The sequence below is a fragment of the Pipra filicauda genome, unplaced genomic scaffold, assembly GCF_003945595.2.
Source record: "Pipra filicauda isolate LSUMZ 115617 unplaced genomic scaffold, ASM394559v2 scaffold131_size2509542_pilon, whole genome shotgun sequence".
Lineage (NCBI taxonomy): Eukaryota > Metazoa > Chordata > Aves > Passeriformes > Pipridae > Pipra > Pipra filicauda.
The window spans coordinates 32,331-44,843 of NW_024103785.1; the positions used below are offsets into that span (position 1 = coordinate 32,331).

The window sequence follows — 12,513 nt, forward strand, 5'->3', positions numbered from 1 at the left end:
CTATCTAAATATCAGAAGAAAACAGGAGGACACTGCACATCTCTGATGAAAAATTAACCCACGAGCCATTGAGAAAGCAGAGAAAATTCCCGAATACACCGATCCCAAAAGATCACAGAGGGTTTTGTCACTTCTCCTGCCTTTGGAATCCCCCAAAGCCAGGAACTCTGCGCCTCTCCATGGCTTAATTTTAGTTTTAACTCAGGACAGAGCTCAACACAGACTTCACAAGGGCTTCTCAGGTTCTGCCACCAGCTGAGGAAAGGCAGAAGATGCCCAGTTAGGAGGACATGGACCATATGCTTCTCAATCCGGAGCTGCCAACCCAGCTCCTTCCCTGTTGTGTCCCTGACTCAGAGAGCAGATGGTTCCTTTCCCCCAGCACTGGGCACTTGCTTCTCTCTCTTCTTCTGCTTGTCTGATTATACCAAATCCATGAGTTTTTATATAAATATATATATATGTGTGTGTATATATAGCTCCTGTGGATGGACCTATACTTAGCAAAACTTGAGCCTAAATAAATCCATATTTTAAGCACCCAAAGACAATCTTTTTTTCTTTTCCTTCTCCTCTGGCTGCTTTTCACCACTCGATTTTCTGTACCACTTCTTCTGAGCAGAGATTACCTTGCTGATTTTTTTTGGGTTTTTTTTTTCTGAGCTGTTCCTTTTAAATTCTTTCTTAAACGAACAGGAAGGAAATTTTTTCCTCTTTTTTTTTTTTTTTTTTTTTTTTTTTCATATGAACAAAGTCCAACTGAGTTGCACTCGGATGTTCTTGGCAGCTGTTTATAGAGTTGGCTTGTCTTATAACTTCAGAGAAAAATTGCTTTCTAATAGACTGTTTTTCCCTGCTTTGGCACCTGTGTCCTGGGTTGTGGAAGGGCTTTTTGGCTCCAGATGTTTGAACGTGAACACAACCTTTACCATCTCAGCAGAATTGCTGCCAGCTCTTCCTGTGTAAAACAGAGATTTCTTTTTAAAAAATAGTACCTTGAAACAGCAAATTTACCCCATAAAACAGCAGTAAAGAGACTTTAAGATTAGTAATATTTTACTTAAAATTTGGTATCATTTGTATGTCTGTGTTTTCTTATATTTTGTCTCTGCTGCTGTTTGATTTATAAAGGGCAGAACAAAACCACGGTAAAGCCCTGGAAATACTTTTAAAGAGCAGCTGCAGGAATGTGGATGTCATCCCAAAAAGTTTTTCCTATAGGATATAGGAGGACAGATTTTCAGGAATGTGCTTTGCACGAGGGAATGTTGTTGTGAAATTCCATTCTGCTCCCACTCAGGGTTCATTTGAAGTCTCGGGAAGGTGGGAAGTTTTATAGGGGAAAACGAGGGAATTATAAAAGCAGCGATCCCTAAAAAACACTGCTGCTTTGGAAAAGCTGGGTGTGAGCTTTGGGGCCGCCTTTCTTGTGGAATGCTGGGATCAGTGATCCCCCTGAGACCTGGTTTAATTATTTACAGCAGTTCTGATGTGGAACGTTCACCTGGGAGCTTCTCACAGCAAAGTTTTGTGGCTCCACAGAAAGTGGGCATTGTGTACTTGGGGAGAAAAAATACCCAAAGATTTTTAGGATTTTCAGGGACCTAAAATGGATTTGTTTTAATGGCTCCACCAGGGCAGTGCCCATCCCCTGTGCTGGCACTGCTGAGGCACCTCCAGCCCTGGGAAATGTTTGGGCTCCTCACAAGAAGGACATGGAGGGGCTGGAGCGTGTGCAGGGAAGGGAATGGAACTGGGAAGGGGCTGGAGCAGCAGGAGCAGCTGAGGGAGCTGGGGGGGCTCAGCCTGGAGGAAAGGAGGCTCAGGGGGGACCTTCTGGCTCTGCAGCTCCTTGACAGGAGGGGGGAGCTGGGGGGAAGTCGGGCTCTGCTCCCAGGGAACAAGGGACAGGAGGAGAGGAAATGGCCTCCAGCTGTGCCAGGGGATGGTCAGGCTGGATATTGGGGAAAATTCCTTCCTGGAAAGGGTTGCCCAGCCCTGGCACAGCTGCCCAGGGCAGAGGTGGAGTCCCTGTCCCTGGAGGATTTAAAATCCATGTGGATGTGGCACTCGGGGACATGGCTCAGTGGTGGCCTTGGCAGTGCTGGGGGAGCAGTTGGACTCAATGATCTTAAAAGGTTTTTCCAGCCTAAATAATTCCATGCCAAGGGACAGGGGATGATGAGCACAGCCCCACTGCCCCTCCAGGCCAGCTGCTGCCGTGCCAGGAGAAGCTGCTGTCCCTCCTTGTCACCATCAGCACGGGAGGAGCAGCAAGCTGGGCCTGCTGAGCTTGATGTTTACATTCATCCCAGGAGGATAAAACCCAATTTTGCATTTAGCCTTGGGAAATCTTGGCTCAGCTCTGTGGTACTGGGGAAGGAACACTGACAATTCCAGGCAAACAGGTGATTTCTCATGCTTTGAACTCTGATGCTGCCTTGGCAGCGAGACTTGAACTGGAGTAGTAGAACATGGGCTGAAGATCCTTGGGAACGTCATTTTTCAGCTCAACTTAGCAGGAAGATCAAAGACACTTCTGTTGCTGTTGAAAAATGGCAGAAATTTGAGCTGTCCCGAGTCATCAGTGGTTGTTGCTCTGACTGATGCTTAATAAAGGCTGGAGTTTGGAGCTGTGGGAAGGAAACAATACTGGGAATTTATTCTTGGTGGGAATTTCTTCCAAAATCTCTTGCCTGTGTAGGTGGAAGGTGAGGTTTTGTTTCATTCTTAAAGGCCCGTGATTCTGATTATCAGCTCACATCGACTTGATGATCAGCTGTCAAGAGACTGGAAAAAAACCTTTCCATGGCCACGTTTCTCCTGAAATTCTTGAGCTTACCAATTGCTGCCATATTTCCCTGCAGGACACGACCCCACCAGTTTTTATGTGTATTACTCAAAAAAACACCGAAATGGGATTGCCCTTATCCAGAAACTTATTTTTTAAAAATTATTTATTCTTCTTTTTCTCCGCTGCTGGATGAGTTCATCAGTCCTTTTTCCTGCAGCAAGTTGCAAACCTGCAGAAGAAAAGTGTCTCTGGTGTCTGCTGACCCCAAATTCTCATCTGGCTGATCAATCCAGCTGTTTTATTTAGGAAGTCCAAGCCTTTGTTTTTCCATAACTGGATCATGATGCCAAAACTCCTTGGCTGGTGTTGCTTTTTTCTTTCTGATTTCCAGGGAGCGCTTGGGTTGTTTGTTCAGCTGACAGTTGTCCAGCCAAGGTGAATCAGCTTCATTTGGCTTTTAGAAAATTGCAGTTCTTTAGGGCTCTTTGTCTTCTGGTGAGAACGTGTGAAATACTCCCCAAACCTAAAAGGGCTCTGGCATCAAGGAAAAGTTTCTTGTGGAAAATGGCATTTAATAGGTTAAATCCCTCCTTGTGGGGTGGGGGGACCAGTGGCATTTGCACTGTGTGACTGCAGCATTTGGGAGTCTCTTTTCCATGCAAATATGTGTTTTCTGAGATATTAGAGGACAAGGTACTCTGCTGATGAGTCCCAAACTACATAAATTATAAATATAAAGCTGTAGAAACAGATTCTCTGTACACAAGCTTTATTATCATCGTGTTCTGTTAGAGGGATTAAGATTTCAACAGGGCTAAAAGTAGATTTTAGGGGTTAGTGTTGAGCAGAATTGACAAGAAATATTAATGTTTAAAATTATTTAATTAAAAAATAGAGATTTCTGAATAGTGATAATGATTTGGTCGTGTAAACTTTACCAGACAGCCCAAATACCAAAACATACCCAGTTCATTCAAAAGATGGCATCGTGTTTTCAGGCAGATTTTCCTGTTTTCCTCACAATTCAACTAATGCCAAAAACTGCCTTAATTGCCAGTTCCATATTCTGAAGATATCACGAGCTCTGGAACTAATTACCAGATGCAGAATTAATTTTAGAACTGTGATAAACTTCAGAGCAGGAACAGTCCCATTGTTATAAACTGATCAATGAATAGGAAGTGAAGCACAACCAATTTCTTAGTGATCTGCCAGCTGTTTTAGGGTGGAAAAGCACCCAGCTTTGTGCTCCATAAAGCACCAGGGCTTTGGAATCATGTGAACCTTTAATTAAGAAGTTCCCACAGAATAGGAAATGCTGACCTGGAGGATGCTTCCAGGGAATAACACGGAGCAGCTTCAGTGGTTTGGGAAAACAAATTCAGAAGGGTGTTTTTCCAAATGCTGAATATTTAAAAAATGAACCCTCCTGAATGGCATTATTTAAAAAAAAAAGCCCCTACACATGTTATGATTTATTAATATAAGTCAGTGCAAAGTCCCCCCAGTGAGGATGAGCAGTCCCAGGCTCTGGGCCTGAATTAGTGGGCTTAAATACAGTTTTAGTGTCTGAAACGAGACAGAGGGGTCACTTCTCAGGCCCAGTTTTAGTCAGACTTTCCTCTCTGATCCTCTTTGAGCTCTTTTAACACTTCGGTGCTCTTTGAACCAGCTCAGGGTGATTTAAAGCAGAGCTGTTGAGGTTACAGGGAGTGTACACAGAGTCTTAATTTGTTACCTTAAACTCAACTAACCTGAGTTAAAGAGATGCCACGTCTATATTTCTGCATCCCAGCTCATCAGTAACTCCCGAATTGCGTATTCCTCGCTATTCCTGATTGCTCAGAAATCCTTTTGCCAAAGCCTGTGGAATTCGCTGTGCCGCAAGTTCCCGAGGGACGGTTCACCTGTGGTGAGAGGGGCTTTCCCGAGGGAAAACAGGGCCTCTAGGGTGGCAAACAGGAGCTTTAGGGTGGAAACTTCATCTCTTGGGCCGGGATGGGATTATTTATCTGCAGTTTTGTAGAAACTGCCCCAGCCTTCCCAATCCAGGAGGAGCTGGGCGGCTTCGTGAGGCACTTTGGTGGCTGAGGTGCTGTTGCTGCTATTGGTGGTGAAGCCTCTTGGCTTCGATTTGCTTCTGAATTTAGAGAAATAAGTAATGAAATTGCAGGGTCTTTGAGGTTGGAAAAGACTTCAGAGATCATCGAGTCCACCCTGTGCCCCATCCCCACCTTGTCCACCAACCCAGAGCACCGAGTGCCACCTCCAGTCCTTCCTTGGACACCTCCAGGGATGGGGACTCCCCCACCTCCCTGGCCAGCCCATTCCAATGTTTAACAACCCTTTCCATGAAGAAATTGTCCCTAATATGCAATCCAAACCTCCCTTTTGTTCTATGTTTCACTAGAATTCACCAGAATTTGTGTTTTAGAACCTCATGCTCAAGTGGCAGTAAAATTGGCCTGTGGAATTTTCCTTCACTGAACTTTCTCAGTTAACACCCTAATTTTGATATTAGATGTGTTTTTCAAGTTTTCTTAAAATCCCTTTTCCTGCAGGCTCTGTGGACCTGTAATTTTGAAGGGCTTGTTTTTATTATGGTTTAATCTGGCTTTGTGGATGACTGATGCAGTACATCATTTTAACATCATATTTTCAGATAATTTCCGACCTGTCTTTTAAATTTACATTGTTCTCATATCTTTCTGCACTTTCATGTAATTCTATATGAAAATACGTACATTTTGTAATGTCATATTTTAATCTGGCCCAGTCTGGCCTATTTGCCGCATTTTTAGCATCCCAGTGTTTTCATTTTTGTCCAGTTCTATTTCTTAATTTTTCTGGACATCTGCATGAACTGAGCATCTTTTCACTTCCCTGAAAATCACTTCAGGATTGACTCAACCATTAGATCACTTCAAAAGCCCTTTTGAACTCCTATTCCACACTAGTTTGAAAGCAGAAGTTTTGAATTTCAGGTTCCTTCACAAACCAGGCTTAAGAGTCAGGATAAGCCAGTGATGTGGCTTAACGAGTCTCCTCCAAAAAGGCTTTGGTTAGATTATAAATACATCTTTTTTTCTCCTCTCTCTCTCTCTTTTTTTTTTTTTTTTTTTTTTTTTTGTGAGTAAAGAAAACATTTCCCTTTTTAGAAGGAAAAGAATAGCAGGTTGAAGCTATGGAGGGCAGGAGAGCTGTGTTGATGGGTTATCAAATGAGTCATCAAATTTGGGAGGGTACAAAGCTACTTGAACCTTTTTGTGACTTCATTTAACAAGTGTCTTGACTCAGAAAGTGGTTCCTCTGGTGGGGTAGAAAGTGCTTCATGTGAAGGTCTTTGCCTGGTGCACTGAAAGGTTTACAAAGGTTTTTCTCTTCCAAATTGTTCCACAGAAAGGTTTTGCTCTTCCAAATTCTTCCCCAAGGCCAGTGGATTAGTTCACATGGATTTTTAATCCTTCCATAGAAAGATTTTTCTCTTCAAATTCTTTCACAGAAAGGTTTTTCTCTTCCAAATTTTTCCATGTCAAGGGTTTTTATTCTTCCACAGAAAGGTTTTTCTCTTCCAGATTCTTCCACAGACAGGTTTTTTCACTTCCAAATTGTTCCACAGGAAGGTTTTTCTCTTCCAAATTCTTCCACAAGGCCAGTGGATGAGTTCACATGGATTTTTAATCCTTCCATAAAAAGTTTTTTCTCTTCCAAATTCTTTCACAGAAAGGTTTTTCTCTTCCAAATTTTTCCACGTCAAGTGTTTTCTCTTCCAGATTCTTCCACAGAAAGGTTTTTCTCTTCCAGATTCTTCCACAGAATGGCTTTTCTCTTCCAGATTCTTCCACAGAAAGGTTTTTCTCTTCCAGATTGTTCACAGACAGGTTTTTCTCTTCCAAACTGTTCCACAGAAAGGTTTTTCTCTTACAAATTCTTCCCCAAGGCCAGTGGATTAGTTCACGTGGATTTTTAATCCGTGGTTCACACTTTGCCTGTGAGATCCTGTCCTGATCCTCCCATTCTGTGCAGCAGTGGTTGGACAGTTCTCCAACCAACAGATGCTTTTGAAGGTGATATTTCTGCCCTGGTTTCCTCAGCCCCCCCAAGGTGTGAATTCCAGGAAAGGTGGGATTTAATGCTACACAAAAGTGGGATGTACTGGGTTCACTCAGCAAAACTCAACTCATGGGGACAGTTATGGGCAAAATGAGAATTTGAGAAGCTACACTTCTTTTTTTCTGGTCCTAATGGGTGAGAAGATGCTGGTGAGGAGGTGGTGGGTGTCTCCCACCTCCTCCTTCCCTACTAGCAGTGTTTGCTCGGAGAAGGTTTGTGCAGACAGTTGGTTCGAGACAGAGGAAGGATTTTGGGTTTTGTGGCCTTTGTTTCCCAGCAGGTCTGACTGGAGGGTCTGGTAGTTCCTCTTTGGAGTGTGAATGGTAGAGCTTCTTGTTTGCCACCACCTCCCCAGTGTGGGATTTGGGCGGTGTTTGGCACTGGGGAAGGTGCTGAAAGGCTTGACTTTAATTTAGGGCTCGAAATCAGACTTGGAAATTGAGAAAACTGGGGGTTTAGTCGTGACTTGGTTCTCCTCAGTCTTTTAATACCAGTTTTAGATGGTCTGTGCCTCAAAGCTTAGAGGAAAGGGATCTTTCCAAATGGTGTTTTGTACCTTCTGGCTTCCCAGTTATCAGAGAATGTTATGGAATGGTTTGGGTTGGAAGAAACCTTAAAACCTATCTAGTCCCACCGAATGCCATGGGCAGGGACACCTCCCACTAGCCCAGCTTGCTCCAACCTAGCCTTGGACACTTCCAGGGATGGGGCAGCCACAGCTTCTCTGGGCAACCTGTGCCAGTGTTTTACCACCTTCATCCTAAAAAACGTATTTAATCTAAATTGACCCTCTTTTAATTTAGTTGAACCTCATGAGTTGTGGTTTAAACATGGAACTACTTGTATTTTGAAGACTAAAACCAATCTTCAGCAGTTTTCCACATTTCCCACTCAAAGACAGGGTGATTTTGCTCAGACTTCTTCCCTTGGTGCCTTGGAAAGCTGGGAAATGTATTTTTTCTTGGCATATTCAGAGGTTGTAGAGCTAAAAATCGCTGTGCCCACAAGAAGAGAGACCCTAAAACTTCAAGCTGCCTAAAACACACATCGAAATAATCCCCGAGCAGTTCAGTAAGAACATCAACATAGACATTTTTGAACGAGTAATTCAGCAAAAGGCCTGAAAAATAACCTGGAATGTGTCCAAGTGGCGGCAAGTCTTTAGTGTAGCAATTTAAAATCTGTAATTTTGAAAGGAGGGCTGAGGGAGGAAGAGTTAAGTTCTGTCTTCTTCAGGTTAGTTTAAATTCCTAGAAAAGCAACAATAAATGAAAAAGTGTTAAGACAAACCACTTAACACCAGTTTGGTGTCATTTTTTGGCTTCTCTTTTTGCTTTTCCAGGTTAAAAAATTAAAACTGAGACATTTCGGTTCGGATGCTGAGGCAAATGTTTGCATTGAGCACTAAAAACACTTGTAAATTATGTTTCTCTGCTGTCTAACATCCTGCTAAAAATATTTATATAGTAATAAGTGATATTATGGACATTAAAAAGAGTTGGGCATTGGGATAACACTCCATGAGCTTTCCCAAGGAAAAGCTTTGGTTAGGATTGTTCCTGGACTGTTGTTCCTTTGGCCTTTCCTTTCTGTAGGATATTTCAGATGTTTCCACCAGTGGAACAAGCAGATATTGGGGATTTATTTTATTTTTTAAATCCCCTTTAAGGACTAAATGTAGAAAGAAATACCAAACTCCAGGAGCAAGTTGTTCTGGAGAGAATTAAGATGCTGCCGGTGAAGGAGCAGTTCTAACTTAAATTAATGAGAAGGGCTTTGACATTTAATGAATTTGGACAACTAAGGTGATATTTAACTGCTGTAAATTATTTTTTTCAGCTTTCCACTTTGTTTTCTTGTCATGCTTTAAGTATCAGGGGGAAAAAAGGGGGATGGCACAGCTTGGGAAGAAGTAGTGAATGAAAGAATGAAATTCCAGATTTTCTGGAAGTGGAATCATCTCGTGATAGGAAGGAATATCCCATGTCCAGGAAGGAGAAGCAGCATGATTAGCAGTGCAGCTTTACAGGGGATTTCCACATGTTTCTGGGGAGTTTTCCAATTGATGCTGCAGGACCAGGGAAACCTGCTCAGCTCTCATTGAACCCTGGTAAAAGCAGTGCAGATAAACAGTCCTGGAATCGTTTTGATCCTTTTGGAAAGCACCAGGACCCGCTGGAGAAGTCCCTGTGCTGCTGTTGTGTGGGTTGTTTGCCTTTCCATTTGTGCTGCAGCAGCTCTTTAGTCCCGGTGTTGTTGCCTGAAACCCTCTGAGCAAAATAATTGTGTTTTGTCCACAGCTTGTCATGGAAATGGGACCACGTCACATCCTGTGGGATCCCTGCCTGGAGCCCCTGCTGAGCAGGGCTCATTCCCATTAAATCATGACATTTTAGTCAATCCAGCTCTAGTGAATAAAAGATGACTTGAAATAATCATAACTATCTCAGAGTTTAATCCTGAGACTGAAGTGTATTCCGGAGCTGGAGTCCTCTCACCACTCGGGTTTTCTGCTCCCTTCTGCCTGTCAAAATGCTGAGAAGAGGTTGGCAAAAAAGCACAAAGTCTGTTCCAAGTTACTCTTCTTGTGAGGAAAAAACATCCATGGGATCCATAAAGTTGTCTGCTGAATTTTGGGTCTGTGTTTGAGTGAGTCAGGCTCCCTGAGCTTGCTGAAGTCAGGTCAGATCTGACTGATTTCAGAGAAGCAACTGAGACCATCAGGGAAGTAAAAACCAAAAAAAGTGAAAGTAAACCAAAGCAAAGCTCTGTTTTACATAAGCAATGTAAATAATAGATATAAATATATATATATAACATAAATAAGAATTGATATATAATAAAACTATTACTTTTCCTTGCTGCTCGTGGAGAGCCTTAATTTGCAAGTGTTGAATGGTACAACTGGTGTCTGCACTTCCATGGCATCAGTTTAATCAGGAACAACCTCATTCCTCCCAGAGAAATCAAGTCAAGAGAGAGATATTAAACCCTTGTGGGGTGTTTGCCTGCCAGAAGAGGACTTGGAAAACAAAGTAATCCCCTTTAGAAAACAAAATCATGGCAGAAAGCTGCTTGGGAGAAAGGGAAGGGATCAAAGTGATGCAAGAGATTGAAAACACCAAAATGAGACGGAGCACTGAATTTGTCTGGGTGATAATCCCGAAACTCAGGGTTGCATCAGCCAGTGCCTGTCAGGATTTCTGCAATTAATAATAGGTTTAGGGGGACCTGGTTGTCATCAGCACCTCAGAATTATTACAGATAAAAGCCTTAGGGCTGCTTTGAAAGGCATTAATATGTCTTTTGAAAAGCTGTCTATTATCTCTGACTGATCTTTTCGTCTGGGACATGTTTCTTTTCTATCAGGAATTGTTTTTTGTTAGGGTTACAGCAAATATTTTTTTTTGTTTCCTGCCCCAATATCTGTCCAGCTGGCTTTATTAGAAAACCCCAAGCCACAGACTGGGGGGAAGGTCTGGCAATAGGGAACAGCAAGTGGGAGCTGCAGCTCTGGGAGACTGGAACTGGAGTGAAACTGGGCTGGTTTTCCATGGTCTGAGTTCAGCAGAATTTCATTGGATCTGTGGATTCCTTGGGTGATTGAGGGACACGATTCCATGTCCCATCCCTCCATCTGCTGGGCAGGTTTGCAAACAGTTGGAATGCCCAGAAATGTGGCATATTTTTATGGGTTTTCAGCGCAGTGATACTGTGGGTGGGGAGGGACCTTAAAATTCATCCAGTGCCACCCCCTGCCATGGGCACGGACACCTTCCACTGTCTCAGGTTGTTCCAACCTTGCCTTGGACACTTCCAGGGATGGGGCAACCACAGCTTCTCTGGGAAATCCATTCCAGGGCCTCCCCACCCTCCCAGCCAGGAATTCCTTCCCAATATCCCATCTAACCCTACCCTCTGGCAGTGGGAGCCATTCCCTGTGTCCTGTCCCTCCATCCCTTGTCCCCAGTCCCTCTCCAGCTCTTTGGGAGCCCCTTCAGCTGCTCAGAGGTCTCTGTGGAGACTCCAGGGGAACATTCTGCATGGACTGATGTTCCTGCCTCTCCACAAATTCAATTTTGCGTTTAAATCCCCTTATCTCAAGCCTGTTAAACGTGATCATTGTGCACCTTCATGGAAGCAAGGAGCAAAAATAGCTTTATTTATCTCTCTTCTGCCTTTTTTTTTTCTGCATCTTTAATTTTGGCACAGCTTGTCCTCAGCTGCCAATGAGCTTTTTTTGGTGTTTGTGGATGTTGTTCAGCATCTTGAGGCAGTGGAGTCAAATGCAGAAGGGATGGAAACATGAAAATAGCAGCAGGTGGAGGTATCTAATAAAGCTCTGAGTCTCAGCACAAATTGCTCTGCCAGAGTTAAAGGAAATGTTATTTTTCCTTTTATCTGTTTTTTTTTTTTTTAACAGCTGCCTAATGCAATTTGTGCATCTTTTTGGAAAAATGGCCAAAAAAGAAAAGGAAACATGAGAAATTGTAGTGACAGGCGTAGATTTAACTGTGAAAAAGAATTGCTGACTGTGTGACCAATATGTTCAGATATTTCAGGTTCCATGAGGAGATGGAACTTGAAAATGACCCTTAACTGAGGGAAAAGAGCAGTGGAAATCGGGGAAGGTAACTTGGGAAGATGTGGAAACTTGGAATGGGAAGTAACAGCAATTGGTCCTGTTAGGGTAAAACCCATCTTTAACACCAAAGTTGGGTTCCCAGAGCAGTTCAGAGCAGCTGGAGCTGGACTCTTTGGGGAAAGACTTTTCCCAGATATCCAACCCTAAACCTCCCCTGGCACAACTTGAGGCTGTCCTTTCCCAGTTTTCCAGCCGCTCTGCCCCGAGCCTGGAGCATTCCATGGAGTTGTGGTGACCCAACAGTCGGGAATCCTGCTCAGTGTCTGTAAACCCATTGCTGAATTCCAGGAATTCCACGATGTACATCACATTTTCCCACTGAAGGGACCCAATTCCAAGGAGTAAATGGGATTAGGAGCCTGTGCCAGCAGTTTCCCCTCCCTGTGTGGTTACAGGTTAAATTTCGCTGCTTTGTGACCTTGAACACAAAAAGGTTGTTATTGGTTTTCTGAGGCCCCATGGAGTGAAAGGCAGAGACTGAAGGGCACAATTAACATTAATAATTAAAGATGAAGTGCATTTGTCAGCCTCTTGTCTCCTGGAATCCTCTGAGGAACGGGCTGATCCCGTGAGCAACAGCCTGGGATGATCCAAGCTGGGAATTTGAGCTGGGGCTCATCAAAGATAAGGAGATTTCATCGCTTCTGAGAACCCCTGGTAAAATAAAAATTGGGATTCTTTTAGCTGGTACAAATCGAGCCCTTTGCCTTGCAATATTCCTGCCTCTGATCCTGCCCTTGTTTTTACTGGAGCTGTGGATTGATGGCTTCCTCAGATGTCACGTTTTCATTTGTCTGACACGAGAGCGAAAATGGTATTTTAATTATTTCAGATTTTTACCTTTTTTTTTTTCTCCTTCTTTTAACAGAGCATCCAGAAGCTGGCCAGTCAGTACTTAAAGAAGGACTGGCTTGGGATAAAAGCTGATGAACGAAGTGATTATAGGTAATTTACCAGTTGG

General features: G+C 43.2%; 1 protein-coding gene across 1 annotated transcript in view; it reads left to right on the top strand.

Annotated features, from left to right (window-relative positions):
- The window catches only part of FCHSD2 (FCH and double SH3 domains 2), a gene marked incomplete at its 5' end in the record, with an annotated part of 88,449 nt that overhangs the window by 21,289 nt on the left and 54,647 nt on the right, over positions 1–12,513 (top strand). Inside the window, one exon of the mRNA XM_027744666.2 lies at positions 12,421–12,497. Coding sequence (XP_027600467.2) covers positions 12,421–12,497 — 77 coding nt within the window. The remainder of the gene's footprint in view (positions 1–12,420; positions 12,498–12,513) is intronic.